Source organism: Oncorhynchus mykiss, chromosome 4 (genome assembly GCF_013265735.2).
Source record: "Oncorhynchus mykiss isolate Arlee chromosome 4, USDA_OmykA_1.1, whole genome shotgun sequence".
NCBI classification, from domain to species: Eukaryota; Metazoa; Chordata; class Actinopteri; order Salmoniformes; family Salmonidae; genus Oncorhynchus; species Oncorhynchus mykiss.
The window spans coordinates 1,470,940-1,488,743 of NC_048568.1; the positions used below are offsets into that span (position 1 = coordinate 1,470,940).

The 17,804-nt window shown below is 43.5% G+C and overlaps 1 protein-coding gene across 1 annotated transcript; it reads left to right on the plus strand.

Annotated features, from left to right (window-relative positions):
- The first annotated feature begins 662 nt into the window (after positions 1 to 662).
- Positions 663 to 16,646, plus strand: uox (urate oxidase). The gene is made up of 8 exons (XM_021599954.2): positions 663 to 796; positions 2,896 to 3,108; positions 3,498 to 3,614; positions 3,964 to 4,042; positions 12,682 to 12,868; positions 15,184 to 15,307; positions 16,160 to 16,243; positions 16,530 to 16,646. Exons 1-8 carry the CDS (start codon positions 776 to 778, stop codon positions 16,602 to 16,604), a joined length of 900 nt encoding a protein of 299 aa, XP_021455629.1. The 5' UTR covers positions 663 to 775; the 3' UTR covers positions 16,605 to 16,646.
- The last annotated feature ends 1,158 nt before the right edge of the window (positions 16,647 to 17,804 follow it).

The window sequence follows — 17,804 nt, forward strand, 5'->3', positions numbered from 1 at the left end:
CAGTCTAAAAAACACTTCTGTGCAAATAAATCAGATTTGATCGTTCAGACACAAGTCACATGGCCAGGAATCATACTTGTACCCAACTGTGGCTTGAAATATCTGATTCCATATGCTTTTGGGGTACTCAGACTGCAGGAAAAAGAACAGATTCTAATCAGATATGCCCAAAAAATGGATGAGTCATTTCAAACTGCCAATGTGAACAAGACTTACCCAGAAAGACTCACAGCTGTATCACTGACTCAGGGGGTTGAATACTTATGTCATCAAGATACATTAGTGTTTTATTTGTAATTATATATATTTTTTTACAAATGTCAGAATTTTTCCACTACATGGACAGAGTATTTTGTGTAGATCGTTGACAAAAATGTTTAATCCTACTTAGTAACACAACAAAATGTGGAAAAAGTCAAGGGGTGTGAATACATTCTGAAGGCACCATATCTGATGTAAGCATGTATTGTTTCTGATTGAAACATTCCTTTTCTAGTAAAAAAATAATTGTCATAATTCTCAACATAATCTTGAGAACTATCAGAATTCTGATCCACAGGTTATCAAATAAATATATTTTCTAAGGCAAATGCTTACAGGTTGATAATTGAAAGCTATGACAACATTTGTCAACTGACAGTTACTTGCGTAACTGCTAAAATGACAACAGGTAAGACCACCCTCTTTACAAAATCCTCCATCATAGCCAAATTCCACTCTTGCTGCAGACAAGGACACTACAGGACATCAGGAGACTGGAGGAGGCACAGACACCATGGCAACTACCTCAACTCAGGTACAGAACTTTTTTTTTTTTAGGTTTGTATGTCTTAAGTCAAGTTTGCAATTATTGTTGTCTTGTTAACATTGACCCATTAGATTTCTTCAGAACATAAATACTAAGTATTTGTTGTGTGGGGTCAATGACCATTGAGCCAAACCGCTTTCTCTCACTGGCAATAGGGTGGTTACTTTCAACATAAAAAACAATTTGTTAATCCCAAACTTGAATCCTAAATTAAACACACCTGGTCTTCCAGGTCGGTTAAATCAAGAGCATGAAGTGCCTGCGGCACTCCAGAACCAGCGTTGCCTACTCCTGGTCTATACGGTTTCTTTAGTCTATAATATACTATTTAGTAGTGTTGGGTTCTGAGAATATGAAATATAATTAGTTATGTCACTGAGGGAGAGAGGATAAAGTATAATATTTACATTATGTCAGGATATGTTATTGTTAGCCATCAGGGATCCTCTGGGGGTTGAAGAGACACAGTCTGGTATCAATAACCATGACAGCCTTGAGTTGGGGAGGAGTGAGCACTTTGGGGTAGAGGTCAGGTCAGATGAAGTGAGGAAGAACAGATATCACCAAGGTTCTGTCGAACAACAGCATTGGCTGTTCAGATGTGGAGGAGGAGACTCAGCCTAGGAGAAAGGGTTAAATATCAGTGCTTGTGTGAATATGGTTTTGTCTAATGCAGCTGCATTGACCCTCTGGGAAGAATAAACTTGGTTTTAGCTTTCATAGTGTCCGTAGAGTTTTTACTTTGAGAATTAGAAACAAACAGTAATGGAATAACATTTCTTGAGTGTCCGGCCCAATATAACACAATACAGTATAACATGTTGATATGCCACAAATATCAGATTGGTTTTTATCTCTTATAATCTCTTGTAATATAGGGTCTTCAGACATATTGTAGATAAACATTAGTATGCATCCAATATATTTTCATAGTAATGTGGCAGAAATAGTACCTTTACACATTAGATACACCGTTTAAAAGTTAATTGTAACACTGTTGATATGCTGCAATAGGTTACAATCAATGTTCCCTCTAAGCTGTGCAGCTCCCCTTGGACTGCCACACAGAAGAAATATCAGCCAGCACAAAGAAGCAAGAGCTTGAACTTCACTCAACTTTCTAGAGTTCTCCCCTTTCACTCTACTGTGGGAATGATGCTTGAATCAATGCAATATTAGCCACTTTCAATGTAACAAACCAAAACAAAATTATCTATGCACGACTTAGTATGCAAAACTGACTATGCAAGACATTTTCTTGTAGGCAGAGCACATTGGAGTACAATTGTATTGCAATGACAGGCCCGACTCAGGCCATACTCTACACAGACCAGTACGCCATAACCAATCAGAGCTGCAGTAGGGCTATATGCAAATAGCCATTGCCATATATGGATCCGTGCCATTCAATTTGAACTGGACTGTGTTTATAGCACTTTGTAGCCACGTGCACATTTATTCATATTCTTTGCTAGTTACTGAGTTATTAGCCCAGTTAAAGCTAATTTTTAGACAACAATGGGGGAGTGGTTTCTCCCTACAGTATCACAAAATGTGTGCATTTCTAGCCATCTTTGAAAAGCAAATCAGGTAAAGAGCTTTTTATGTCTTAAAGTGTTGTATTTTGAGACGGTCTTGAATAAGCTAAGTAGCCAATAAGCAGGGGGTAGCATAATTTGGCTGTTTCTCTCTAATAATGGTAAGGTAATAATAATGATTTTTATTTCGTAAAGTGGTTTCTTGTATCAAACAACACAACATTTTCAGTCACCTTGTCTGTAGGACAAGTGGATAGACAGGTTAATGTCAAGTCCTGCATGTTTTTTTTCAAAAGTCTTTGATGGTAGGCCACTTTGGTGGGTCTACTTTATGATCAAATAGTCACTTGGCTGTGACCTAAAGCGAGTACAGCCTCAGTGTTCACAGTAAATGCGAGTCGGAAGTTGCACCAACTTCATTTTTGTTTTAAAAGCATCTTTGAGATTCTTCTTGTAATGAAAAGCGGTATATCAATTAAATGTATAATTATCATTATCACTGTCACAGCACTTTGTGCAACCAACCCCAATGTTCTGACATTTCTGTAGAATGTGGAGTTTGTGCGGACCGGCTATGGCAAGAATCTGGTCAAGGTGCTGTTTATCAGACGAGAGGGAACTCACCACTACATCACTGAGCTGACGGCTAATGTGGAGCTCACCCTCAAGTCCCGCAAGGACTACTTGACCGGTGACAACTCAGACATCATCCCTACTGACACTGTCAAGAACACTGTCCATGCACTGGCTAAGCTGAAGGGAGTACGTGGTTGTGCACTCACACCAGATACGTAGAAAGAGTTCAAAGGTTTGGGAAGACAGCTATCATCATCTGAAAAGTAGATGGCAGAATGCTGAATGAATAAAAGCACTGCAAATGGAATTGGTAGCCAAAATGACTTAGTGATATAGTTCACTTCAATATCAGTTTGTTAGACACCCCTAAATGGTGGTCTAATGTCAAGATGAGTGCATTTCTCTAACCTGGAACCATGCTAGCATGTCTCATACTCTGTTGTGTAAATTCAACAAAATGCATCAGTCTCACTTGAAATGGAAAGATAGGCTAAATCTAATTTCATATATTTATATCTTTCCAATTGACTTTAATACAGGACACCTCAGTGATACTAAGTTTGTGTTTTGTTTAGGTTTTGACCATAGAGCAGTTCGCCATGGACATCAGCAAACATTTCATGACAGCTTTCAAACATGTGACCAGGGTAAACGTGAAGATTGAGGAGGCACCATGGAGGAGACTGGAGAAGGTACAGTAGAATAAGGCTGGATTCAAAATTCAAAACACAATGCCTTTCTTTGAGGACTTGCCCTCATACAACTTAAGGGTCTAGATAGGTGAAAGCAATAGGGTGCGATCAACATTTAGTCTATTGGGGTGTGAAATAGGTTGCGATTTCCCCATACCGCCAACACTTCAGTCCCTTCCGCTCTGCAGGGACACTTTTCGAGGGGAGAAGGAAGTTGTTTGGAATGACGTCTATGATATAGATACGCTATTGGAGGTGACCCCTGTGTGTACTCTGTAAAGGTATACATGGATTAAGTGACATTTAATAGTGATGCATTTAATGAATGAGGCTCGTCTTTCTTGCACAGAATGGTGTCGAGCATGTACATGCATTCATCTACAGCCCTGAATCCTGGCGCTTCTGTGAAGTCGAACAGAATCATAATGGTGAGCTAATAATGGTCACAGACATACTCAAGATTGAATGAAAATGTCACAGTACCGTAATGCCTTATTTCAAGCACATAGCACATAGTGAGCTAATAACATCACTTTACATACTAGAACACAGCTATATGAAAGATATCTTACCATCAGGATCTACCTTTAGCACATGGACAACTTATTATCAAATCTGTATGAAGCTAAAAATGTATGAAGGTTTACTTTGAATGATGAGTGGTGAACCTAAAAGCAACGTCATATTCATTAGGCACCAAACCGAAGAAAATGCTCTGAAACTGAGTAAAACAGGGAGGCACAATCTATACTTGTCCAATTAAGTTAGCTATCATGATTGCCAGCCAATACTAGCTAGGTAGCTAGTATACAACAACCACAATGCTCCTCTGGAGAGGTCACTGGATGGCAGTTCAAATATCACAGCTAGATGCTGCCCCTAGATGCATGGTGCCTCTTACACTATACCTACATTCTTAGCCTTAAAAAAAATGTAATTCTGTACTAAATCATATCTCTGTACTATGTTAAACTTGCACCGGGGGGGGGGGGGGGGGGTTTAACGACCCTCCCCGCCCTTGTACGACCTGCCACTGGGCTAGGGGCCATGGTGACTAACAGTGGCTCTAGCCTTAGATCATTGATCAGCGGAGGATTTGAAGGAATCAGCTCCAGGATCTCAGAGGTGTGGCCCAGGTCATTTTCCTCAAGCAAACAAGGTTTTTCTGGTTCTGACTTTCCATCCGATGTCCAGAGCTCGGGGTAATCGCTTGAATCCTCTGCCAGCCGAGATGCACTATCCTCCCCAGATTCCTCCATGTCTTCCCTGTCCAGTCCATCGCCAGAGTGGGTGACCTCTCCTGCATCTACATTGATTGAAAGCCCCGCAGCATCACTGTCATTGAAGTGCACTGAATCATCAATTTCAAATGGCAGGAAACCACTTTCTCTCTGCCGTAAAGGTCTTGAATTATTTACCCTTTCACCCTTGTTGGCGATGAGGACACGATCCCCCATGGACAACCTGATGCCTTTTAACCCGCTTGTCATACTCCCGACCTTGTCGTCTCTGTTGCTTGTCAGTGTGCTTTTGGGCAACACTCATAGCTTCCTTCAGCCCAGTGATCAGAGTCTCGACATACTTGTTGCAAACACTGGAGTCGTCCAAAACATTGTGAAACATAACATCCACTGGTAGCCGAGGGACACTACCAAACATGAGAAAGAATGGAGCATAGCCTGTAGTCTCGTGAACAGTGGCACTGTAGGCAAATGTCAATGACTGGATTTGTTCAGGCCAATGTTCTTTGGTTTTCAAGGGCAGACTCCTGAGCATGTTACCTAAAAGTCCTGTTGAAGCATTCAGTTTCTCCATTCCCCATTGGGTGATATGCCGTGGTTCTTGACTTTTGGACACCGGAGAGCTTAAGCAGTTCTGCTATTAGCTCGCTCTCTAAACTTTCACCCTGATCAGTATGGATCCTTGAAGCAAATCCGTAGACACAGAAGACATGATCCCACAGTTTACGAGCTACTTGCTTGGCTGTCTGGTTTCTGCATGGCCATGCATGGGCAAGTTTAGTGAAGTGGTCAGTCACCACCAGAACATTAACTGAGTTCTTCTTACTGTCTTCCTCTGTCCAATAATCCAAACACACCAACTCCATGGGAGAGCAAGTTTTGATGCTCTCTAACTGAGCTCTAGCCGCTGGCTCTTGAGTCTTTGCTAGAACGCATCTCTGGCAGCAGCGCACATACTCCTTGATGTCGCTCTCCATTGCAGGCCAGAAAAACATCTGTCTGGCCGAGGCTAGAGTTCTAGCTTGGCCTTGATGTCCTGCAAGGTCGTGAATGCCAGTCATTGCTTTGAGTCTCAACACCTCTGGCAAGACATACTGGAACTTTCTCCGGTTTGTGTGACTCTCCTTAATGACACGATACAGAACTCCCTCTCTTAGAATCAAGCTGTCCCACTGTTTCATCAGCAACAACACTTTAGAAGAAATATTGTATCGATCTCGTCTGGTGGGCCGTTTCTTATTGAAGACGAAAGGGATGACCTTGGAAGTCACAGAGTCTTGCAGCTGAAGAACTCGAAGTTCCTCGTGCGAGAGTTCAGGCAAAGTGTCAATACCAGGAGAAAGCAGCCATTGGGTGTTGGAACCAAGCTGGATTGCTTGCATCTTCGTTGAATATTCCCAGTCGATATGGAGCAGACATATGGCCTTCACTTCAGCAGTGGTCAAGGAGGTTATTTCCTGGGGATAAGAAGCCAAACGGAAGGCATATTGGACATCATCATTCAACGTCCCAACAACCTCATTCAGAAGTGCTAGGTAGGACTCCCTCACCAGTCTTTGCGGGACAGTCACTGCGAAGGGGTCGCGGCTCAGTGCATCTGCTACTGTATTCTTGCTGCCTGGGATATGCTTCAAATCGAAGTTGTACGGTGCCAGCTTGGCAACCCATCTGCAACCAATCTGTTTGTCATGATGTACGTTAACTTCTTATGGCTGCCATCCCGTTAACGGGAAAATTGTCATCAACAACCGCTGAATTGCATAGCGCCATATTCAAATAATATTACTAAAAATATTTATATTCATGAAATCACAAGTGCAATATATCAAAACACAGCGTAGCCTTTTGTTAATCCACCTGTCGTGTCAGATTTTGAAAATATGCTTTACAGCGAAAGCAATCCATGCATTTGTGTAAGTTTATCGATCGCTCGACAAAACATTATGTACACCTAGCATCAAGTAGCTTGGTCACGAAAATCAGAAAAGCAATCAAATTAATCGTTTACCTTTGATGATCTTCGGATGTTTTCACTCACGAGACTCCCAGTTACACAATAAATGTTCCTTTGTTCCATAAAGATTATTTCTATATCCAAAATACCTCTGTTTGTTTGGCGCGTTATGTTCAGAAGTCCACAGGAAAGAGCGGTCACAACAACGCAGACAAATTCCAAATAGTATCCGTAATGTCCACAGAAACATGTCAAACGTTTTTTAGAATCAATCCTCAGGTTGTTTTTAAAATATATAATCGATAATATATCAATCGCAACTGTATTTTTCAGTCGGAGAGGGAAAGGCAATGGCTGCCCAAACTGTTACGCATACAAAGCACTGCTGGCACCCGGCCATACAATGACGCAATGTTATCTTTCTTGCTAATTTTTCAAAATAAAAGCATGAAACTATGTTTAAAGACTGTTGACACCTTGAGGAAGCGATAGGGAAAGGAATCTGGTTGATATCCCTGTAAATGGAGCAAAGGGAGGCTATGGAACATAGAAGCCACTTCCTGGTTTGATTTTCCTCAGGGTTTCGCCTGCAATATCAGTTTTATTATACTCACAGACAATATTTTGACAGTCTTGGAAACTTTAGAGTGTTTTCTATCCAATACTACTAATAATATGCATATATTAGCAACTGAGACTGAGGAGCAGGCCATTTAGTTTGGGGAACTTATTCATCCAAGCTACTCAATACTGCCCCCCAGCCATAAGAAGTTAACGGGTTACTATCTGTCCAGACAGTGAACTCGTGCCCCTTAAGCCAGTGACTGAATTTCTCACACACACTCCATTTCAGTGCTAGAAATTCAAGTCTGTGTGCCGGATACCTTCTCTGCGACTTACTCAGGGTCTTGCTTGCGAATGCTATGGGCCTTGCCTTATCTTCACCTTCAGGCACTTGACAAAGCACAGCCCCAAGACCATCCAAGGAAGCGTCAGTGAAGAGAATGAACGGCCTCTCGAAATCAGGGTGAAATAGCATGACACAATTCAAAAGAGCATCCTTCAGCTTCTGGAATGCAACGACACACTCCTCAGTCCAATCCGATAGCGTCAGCTTCCGGGAAATCCCACTGTTGCCCTTCTTCCCATCTCTTCCTCTTCTCTTTTGACCCCCAGTGAGTGCAAACAAAGGTCTGGCTATGGCGGAACAGTCAGGAATGAAGTGCTGGTAATATAATACCATACCCAAGAAGGATTTCAGCCTCCGAGCAAAGAGGGAGTGCATCCGTCTGCCTCCATCAGCTGAGCTTGGCTCATCTTGGCAATGGTCTCCACCTTTTCAGGATCCACTGACACACCGTCCTCTTTAATGATATGTCTGAGGAATTTCACTGTTCTTCGTAGGAAGACTGCCACCAAGGGCTGCGAGGCAATCTGCTTGATGAGGAAGGGGATGAGCGTCCTTCACCGTTCGTGCATTCATCCACCTGAAGTCAGTGCATAACCTCAGACTCCCGTCTTTCTTCCATACCATGACTAAGGGGGAGGCATACTCACTAACCGACTTGCGTATAAGACCTACTTCTTCCATATCTGTCAATACCTTCCTCAGCTTCAGGTAATGAGCAGGTGGAACTCTTCTGTATGGTAGCCGGAAAGGTCTGTCATCAACCAGGTGGATACGGTGAACATAACCTCTGGATTCTCCACAGTCCAGATTATGTCTTGAGAAGATGTCTTCATATTTTGTGATGGTATTCACAAGCTTTTAATTCCACTGGTCAGTTACCTGGCATCCATTAATGTCAATGTCTACTAATTCTAGATCAGACAGTCTTTGTTTCAGATTGTGGCAGCCATTGTCATCCTGCTTCTGTTCCATTGGGGTTTTCCTCACTTCATGAAGGCCCTGAAAGATTGTTGCATCCTCAACAGCCAAGCATGTAGACATATCGGCCAGCTTCATGTTACGTCTTAGGGTGAGATGTTTGTCAGAACAGTTTACTACCTTTAAAGGGACCCAGCCATCTCCCCACATGGGTGTAGTAACTCTACCCACAAGTATGTTTCTGGGCATGACCTTTGACCTGGTAGGCTCGACTATTACAGTGCTGCCTGGAGACAATGCCACATTTTTTAGGAAGTTTACCCCAAACTAAGTGTTCAGTCTTGGGCGAAAGAGTCACAGCTTGAGTGAGCTTCACTGTCCCAATCTTGCCATCAACTTGCTGTCCCTTCCATCTTGTGACACTTGTCATCATCTGCAGAAACTTCTCACCCTCTGGTGAGTGGGTCTGGCCATCCATGTTGTTGATGAGCTTCCAGTACTCGTCAGTGCCTTTCATCTCATGCAATAGATGCTTAATGACATTCGATCCCAGGATGAGATCATCACGCTGTCCAGGAACAACCAGGGTGGGCACTTTAACATCAATCCCATAGATTTGCATCTCCAAATCATAGAAACACTTTGTTGAGGTCTTCTTCCCACCACACCCCACTAACACTAACTCTGTAGGAGTCTGATAATGCAGAGGAAGGGCACCTGCTTCCAAAATCTCTCCTCTGCATGTTCACTCAATGTACAGGCCATAGACCCAGTGTCAAGCATGCCCTTAAGCTGCACTTTCCCATGTACAGACACAGAGGTGTAAAACAAATCTGAAAAAGCCTCAACCTCTTGTGAACCTAACATAACAATTTTCTCTCCTTCTTTCGCATCAGAGCACAAAATCTCATACGTTTTCTCGAGATCATCAGATTCTTTCTTAGGGGTAGACAGTTGAACACCCACATTTCCCCCTTCACCTGTGGACGTGTCAGTTTAACGGTTACTGCTGTGGTGGTGAGTTTCTCTGCTGTTGTGTTGGGCGTCTCTCACCACCATAGCGTCCCCCCTGTGTTGGACAATTTGACTTCCAATGATCTGGGGAAAAGCACCAGAGGCACAGGTTCTCATGTCTACAGTGCATCACAGTGGAGTGATCTGTTAAGCCACAAACCCTGCATTCCCTACGCCTGAAGGGTTGGGCGGGGAAAGATGGTGCCTTGGCCTGTGTCTGTGAAACCATAACGGGTGGTATGCTCTTCTCTAAGGTACATTCAAGCAGGTGAATGAGTCTCTCGATACTTGCACTCTGCCCATCTTGTTTGGCGCTTGATGTGAGAGAAGTGTCACTGCACGCACCAGCATTGACCCCGCCTTCAAACTGAGTTATCTGGGGATGTACTGTTATTTGCTTTGATAATAGAGTGGTAGATTGACACACAGTGGCCTTCCTGCGGCGTTCATGTTCATAGATTCTCTCCTGTACTTCACTCGCAGGCAATTTCTCAGCAGACTTGTATTGGAATACTGCTGCCAGTTTGGGGTCAGGGCAGTATGTTACAAACATCCTAACGACATCGGAGTTGGAGCTGTCAATCTTCTTACCTTGTCTCTTAAGGCCCTCGTCAGCGACATCTATGGCCTTGTTCAATCGAACCCAATACTCTATAACAGCCTCTCCGGGTACAGGTTGAGTATTGTAAAAATCAGCCAACGGCATGCATGAATAGGCCAATTCGCTGAAATTCTGTTTTAGAATGTCAAATACAATCTCTGGCTTCTCTGTAGGATCAACAGTTGTCTCATTGGGTAAATTTATCTTTACCATGTCTCTTGCTTTGCCAGATAATCGACTAATCATCTCATCTGATTGTTCCCCAACAGGACATCCCTTCCTCCTCAAGTATATTCTCATCGACTCCTCCCATTCATGAATGGAGCATTTGTCTGTACCATCTCCTCTATATGGTGGAGGTTCCTTTATGTCTGATTGCATGATGAACTTAATTTTACTGAGGTCCACATATCCTACTGACTCTGAATGATGATCACTTATCTTTTCTCTACTTACTGGTGGCTCATAAGTACTGGACCTGCCACTCTGTAGTTTTTCCCAATTGGAGCTCCCTATTTCCCGGGCTAGCTGAGTGGCCGGCTCAGCTAGACCATCTACAGGGGCGTTTGGATTAACACTAGATGAAGGGATTTCATCCACATTTTTTTGTGGAGCAAAACATGGGGGAACCTCCTGCAGCTACACGCTTTACAGGGGTTTGATCAGAGTATGAGAAACACCTCCCCCTCCCAGCAGTGAATTTGGGTTCATCACCATTATAAGATGCCATAACACTAAACCACTAATGTTACGTTAAAATGTCTGTTGATGACCACACTTCTATGTTAGTTAATACATCGTTGTCAGAAAAAAAATAAACAGGAAAGAAAAGACTGCAGTTCCGCTTTTTGCCACAAGGCGGCAAGAGTACCTCAATGATATAATTCGTCTCTGGAGCAGCAGCACCGCGGTGATTGAGCTGAATCCGGGTCTAGAAGGCACCAATGTAACCGGTGCTGTACTGCACCGCTGTAACTCTGTGTTGTGTGTGGTTGATTGAGACTATAGACGTGGACTTTTGAGATCCGATAGAATTCTGCTTGATTAAAACTCTCTCTGCATCCTGCATCTGCATCCAAAAGAAAATAAAACATTTGTAGACAACATATGTTCTGAGAATCGTCGCCTCTTTCTCTCATAGTGCATCAAAATGATTTTTGAATACAAAAATTAGTACAGCCTCTCCTTATTATACATAACATATTTTACATAGATAAAACCACATACCTGCATCCAAAAGAAAATAAAACATTTGTAGAGCACATATGGGGCGGCAGGGTAGCCTAGTGGTTAGAGCGTTGGACTAGGAACCGGAAGGTTGCAAGTTCAAATCCCCGAGCTGACAATCTGTCGTTCTGCCCATGAACAGGCAGTTAAGTTCCTAGGCCGTCATTGAAAATAAGAATTTGTTCTTAACTGACTTAAATAAAGGTAAAATTAAATAAATATGTTCTGAGAATCGTCGCCTCTTTCTACAACAGATGCACAATACAAGGGACTGGGATCGTTCGAGGAGCTAGCCATCGTTCACACATACACATGATAATACCTTAGCTAGCTATTACCCACATGTTGAATTCAGAATGTTGATATCATCCTAAAAAGTACAATTACAAGTGCATCTTAACATCCACTTATGAGTATTTAGAAATATACAACATGAACAAAACACTGTGTGTTGACTTTGTGCTTAAAATAATCAAACTTTTCTGAAGACGACAGAAAAAGCGTGCCTACCTCTCATAGTGCATCAAAATGATTTGAACACGAGCAAGTACCCACTCCCCTACTCCCAGGATGCAGGCATGCATGATAACAAATCAAAATGACATATTAGTATATGAACCTGGTGAAATTCACACAGTACTTTAACAACTGTTACATACAGTCTGTTTACTACTCATTTAATCAGAATTCATAGCCCGGCAGGTAAGCGTGCTCTTGAGCGTCTAGATCTTCTTTACCATTCTGCCATCAGATTTGCCACCAATGCTCCTTATAGGACACGTCACTGCACTCTACTCCTCTGTATTCTGGCCATCTCTGTATATCCGTCACAAGACCCACTGGTTGACTCTTATTTATAAAACCCTCTTAGGCCTCACAACCCCTATCTGAGATAACTACTGCAGCCCTCATCCTCCACATACAACACCCGTTCTGCCAGTCACATTCTGTTAAAGCTCCCCAAAGCACACACTGGGTCGCTCCTCATTTCAGTTCGCTGCAGTTAGCGACTGGAACGAGCTGCAACAAACACTCAAACTGAACAGTTTTATCTCAATTTCTTAATTCATTCAAAGACTCAATCATAAAAATTAGAAACAGGGATTTTCACTTTCCATTGCAAAATGCTTTAAAACATTTTTGTTGTTGATTGCTCCAATGAACACAACCCTGGTCTTTACCTCTGTGCCCTTCCCCCACAGAGAGCCCTATTCTTCACAGTGGCGTGAAAAACATGAAGGTGCTGAAGACCACTCAGTCTGGCTTTGAGGGCTTCTTCCGAGACCGCTTCACCACTCTACAGGAGGCCAAGGACAGGTGTTTCTGTACCTCTGTCTACGCCAGGTGGCGCTACAACAAGGTCCAAAATGTCAACTTTGACAGTGCATGGTAATTCCTTGAGTTAATGACCTGTGTAAAAGAACAGTTCATTTCATTAATACTGTACATAGTGCCCCATAATACTCTTGACCTAACACCTGTGATCTGTAAAACAGACATCATTTACACGTTGGAAACAAAGCTGTCGATTAACCTTTTACTGCAGTGGGCTAAATCAGGGTCACACAGAGGGATTCTTGGTACTCTTGAACAAATCTACTTTGAAACAAAAGTAAGCTGTAGGGTGACGTTGACAGACATGGCATCTCTGCTTCTAGCTCCTAAGCAACTTTGCAGTATTTAAAAAAAAAAAACATTATTAGCACAGAAAGTTTTTTGTGTTATTACATACAGCCGGAAATAACTTTTGGATATCAGAGCGGCGGTAACTCACCAGCATTGCGACCAGGAATACAACTTTCCCGAATTGGATCATTTGTTCGTACCCAGCTCAGGCGGCGCTGGGCGGACTGGAGACTCCGACAACGCTGGAGAGGAGGAAGGCTCCGGCAGCGCTGGATAGAGGGGCTCTGGCGCCTCTGGACTGAGGGGCTCTGGCGCCTCTGGACTGAGGGGCTCTGGTGCCTCTGGACTGAGGGGCGTAAGTTCTGGCAGCGAAGGACAGGCGGGAGACTCCGGCTGCGCTGGAGAGGAGGAAGGCTCTGGCAGCGCTGGACAGAGAAGCTCTGGCGCCTCTGGACTGAGGGGCGGAAGCTCTGGTAGCACCGGACAGGCAGGAGCACCTGTATTGATGGGACGGAGAGACAGCCTGGTGCGGGGGGCTGCCACCGGAGGGCTGGTGCGTGGAGGTGGTACTGGATAGACCGGACCGTGCAGGCGCACTGGAGCTCTTGAGCACCGAGCCTGCCCAACCTTACCTGGTTGAATGCTCCCGGTCGCCCTGCCAGTGCGGCAAGGTGGAATAGCCCGCACTGGGCTGTGCTGGCGAACCGGGGACACCATTGCGTAAGGCTGGTGCCATGTAAGCCGGCCCAAGGAGTCGCACTGGAGACCAGATGCGTAGAGCCGGCTTCATGGCACGATGCTCGATGCCCACTCTAGCCCGGCCGATACCTATACATTTTTAGGGCTGCCTCTCGGGCTTCCTTGCCAGCCGTGTTTTCTCGTATCGCCGGTTCCTCTCTCCGGCTGCCTCTGCTCTCCTAGCTGCCTCCACCTGTTCCCATGGGAGGCGATACTTTCCCGCCAGGATCTCCTCCCATGTGTAGCAACCCTTGCCGTCCAAAACGTCCCCCCATGTCCAATACATTTTTGGGGCTGCCTCTCGGGCTTCCTTGCCAGCTGTGTTCCCTCGTATCGCCGGTTCCTCTCTCCGGCTGCCTCTGCTCTCCTAGCTGCCTCCACCTGTTCCCATGGGAGGCGATACTTTCCCGCCAGGATCTCCTCCCATGTGTAGCAACCCTTGCCGTCCAAAACGTCCCCCCATGTCCAGTCATCCTTGCGCTGCTCCTGCTGCCGCTGCCTGTCACCACACCACTTGGTCCTGTTGTGGTGGTTGATTCTGTCACGATCGTCGATGACGAAAAACACAAAATAAACTGTACAAAAACAGCCGTGTTTACTCCTCCTCAAGTCGATACCAAATGCAAACTGGAGTTGGGGATTGTAACAAGAAAATGTGTTAATTTCTTCGCCCGCTTTGAGGACAAGACAGTGCACCTACGTGGCCCGCTCCCAAGGACTGTGGGCTCTCGTTCTCCGTGGCCAACGTGAGTATGACATTCAAGCGCGTTAACCCTCGCAAGGCTGCCGGCCCAGATAGCATCCCTAGCCACGTTTTCAGAGCATGCGCAGATTAGCTTGCTGGAGTTTTTACGGACATATTCAATCTCTCCCTTTCCCAGTTTGCTGTCCGCACTGTCTCCAAGATGTCCACCATTGTTCCTGTACTCCCTAGACCCACTTTAATTTGCATACCGCCCCAATAGATCCACAGACGATGCAATCACCATCTGCCCTATCCCATCTGGACAAGTGGAATACCTACGTCAGAATGCTGTTCATTGACTATAGCTCAGCCTTCAACACCATAGTACCCTCCAAGCTCATCATTAAGCTCGGGGCCCTGGGTTTAAACCCAGCCCTGTGCAACTGGGTCCTGGACTTTCTGACGGGCCGCCCCCAGGTGGTGAAGGTAGGAAACAGCACCTCCACTTCACTGATCCTCAACACCGTGGGCCCCACAAGGATTCGTGGTCCCTGTTCACCCATGACTGAGTGGCCATGCACGGCTCCAACTTGTGAAATAATGATCAAACTGATAAGCTTGGGGAAATATTCAATATTCTACTCTTTTTTTGCAGGAACTCTGTCAAGGAGACAATAATTGAGAAGTTTGCTGGCCCATACGATCGTGGAGAGTACTCTCCCTCTGTGCAGAAAACCCTCTACGACACACAGGTCATAGTCCTGGATAGGGTGCCTGAGGTAGGTTCACGCAGAATAAACAAGAAGTCATTTTATGTCCAACATGATGGACATTCCACTCCAAAATTAAAGTTTGTCTTTCAAACCTTTTAAAGTAGTAGTGTTCTGTTGAGAGTAATACATGTCCTAGGCCATCTGTTTTATAGATCATAGCAATGTAAACGATATGCCACAATCAAAAATGGAATGGAAAATATAAGCACAGTGTAATTTGTAGATATGTGTGGCTTATCTTTTCCGTTCATTTAGGCATATAGCTAGATCTACACAACTGATGTCGAGGGATCTGTCATCTTGACATTAGGCTACTTTTGAGGTCTGAAAACAATGTAAATTTTGTATTTTGGCTTGTAACGTCCCTTTAATCTGACTCTGACTGAAGCTAGAGTGGCAAACTGCATGCTGATAAAGCCTATCTTCCCTCTTCCTCTAGTTTAGGGACAGTATATAGCCTATAACTCTTACACACTCACATGCACACATGCATACACACTTTTAAACTAAACAAATAGTTTTTTTTTTTCGTGATTACTGATCAATTCATTTATATCATTTATAATTATTAGGTTTTGTTATTTGTTATTTGGCTTCCAACCACACCTGCACAAGTATTAAAAAAAAAAATGTGGTATTGTCCATCACTTGTTTTTCCTTGGTGCAAATAAATAAAACTATTCATAAAGAATCTCAGAGTATGAGTGCTGATGTGGGATCAGATTCTCCCCGTCCAAGCAATATCAATCATTATGATCAAAAAGGGGAAACCTAGATCAGCACTCCTACTCAGAGACGCTTTAAGAATATGGGCCCTTGTTTCAAAACACTAAGTGTTACTGTGTATGTCTGTTTCAGATTGAAGAGATTGAGATAGTCATGCCTAACCAACATTATTTCACCATTGACATGACGAAAATGGGTCTCACCAATAACAATGAAGTGAGTTGCAACCGGAGAGATACTCAGATGGCCTGTTGCTTCGAGTAGATGCTTCTCCTTGACCTGCCTTTAAGGAAGAGATGAAAAGAAAATTATTTGTTATGCGTTCTTCCTCTATTTCAACTTTTTTTTACACTAAATTGTATATGGGAAACTTTGAACAAAGTGTGATTTTACAACTATTACTACAACATTTGGCAGCATTTCTATGATTTAACAACTTTATCACCACTGGTTGTTCACTGTGGGTTGAATATCTAGTTAACGCATTGCCTTTTCCTTCAAGGTTCTTCTGCCATTGGACAATCCTTCAGGTAACATCATGGGCACAGTACGCAGGAAGCTGCAAGCAAAGCTATGAAAAGGAACACAAAGCTACCCGAAAATACTTTAATCACAGTGAGAACAAAATGATAATTAATGTCCCATCGGTTAAGGTCTCTCCAAACACAACATACTGATCAATCTACAAGGTTGTGTTCATTAGGCACGAAACGGAAAGAAAAACAAACTGAAACGGGGAGGCCTAACCTGTCCGCTTTTGCAAATGTATTTCCATTGCGTGCCCGTTAAGTGAAGTAAAACCTGTACAAAGCTGTATCCTTGCTAACAATATTACTTCCCTGAAATTACAAACAGACAAGTTTGTTCATGTTCTCCAATTAAGAATTTCAAGTGTAGAAAGTGATTCACCCCACATGGTAAAACTTATCCTAAAGACGAGTAGAGGTGAAACTTTTGGTTTACACTAATTGCAATTGATCAAATAATTGTGTGTGCAATTACATATAATTCATATTTTATGAGACAACAAATATAAATAAACAGTTGAAGTCAGAAGTTTACATACACTTTAGCGAAATACATTTAAACTCAGTTTTTCACAATTCCTGACATTAATTCCTTGTAAAAAATCCCTGTTGTAGGTCAGTTAGGATCACCACTTTATTTTAAGATTGTGAAATGTCAGAATAATAGTGGAGAGAATGATTTATTTCAGCTTTTATTTCTTTCATCACATTCCCAGTGGGTCAGAAGTTTACATACACTCAATTAGTATTTGGTGGCATTGCCTTTAAATTGTTTAACTTAGGTCAAACATTTTATGTAGCCTTCCACAAGCTTCCCACAATAAGTTGGGTGAATTTTGGCCCATTCCTCCTGACAGAGCTGGTGTAACTGAGTCAGGTTTGTAGGCCTCCTTGCTCTCACAAGCTTTTTCAAATAGTCTATAGGATTGAGGTCAGGGCTTTGTGATGGCCACTCCAATACCTTGACTTTGTTGTCCTTAAGCCATTTTACCACAACTTTGGAAGTATGCTTGGGGTCATTGTCTATTTGGAAGACCCATTTGCGACCAAGCTTTAACTTAACTGATTCCTTGAGATCCTTCCTCTCTCATGATGCGATCTATTTTGTGAAGTGCACCAGTCCCTCCTGCAGCAAAGCACCCCCACAACATGATGCTGCCACCCCCGTGCATCCCGGTTGGGAGGATGTTTTTCCGGCTTGCAAGCCTCCCCCTTTTTCCTCCTAACATAAGAATGGTCATTATGGCCAA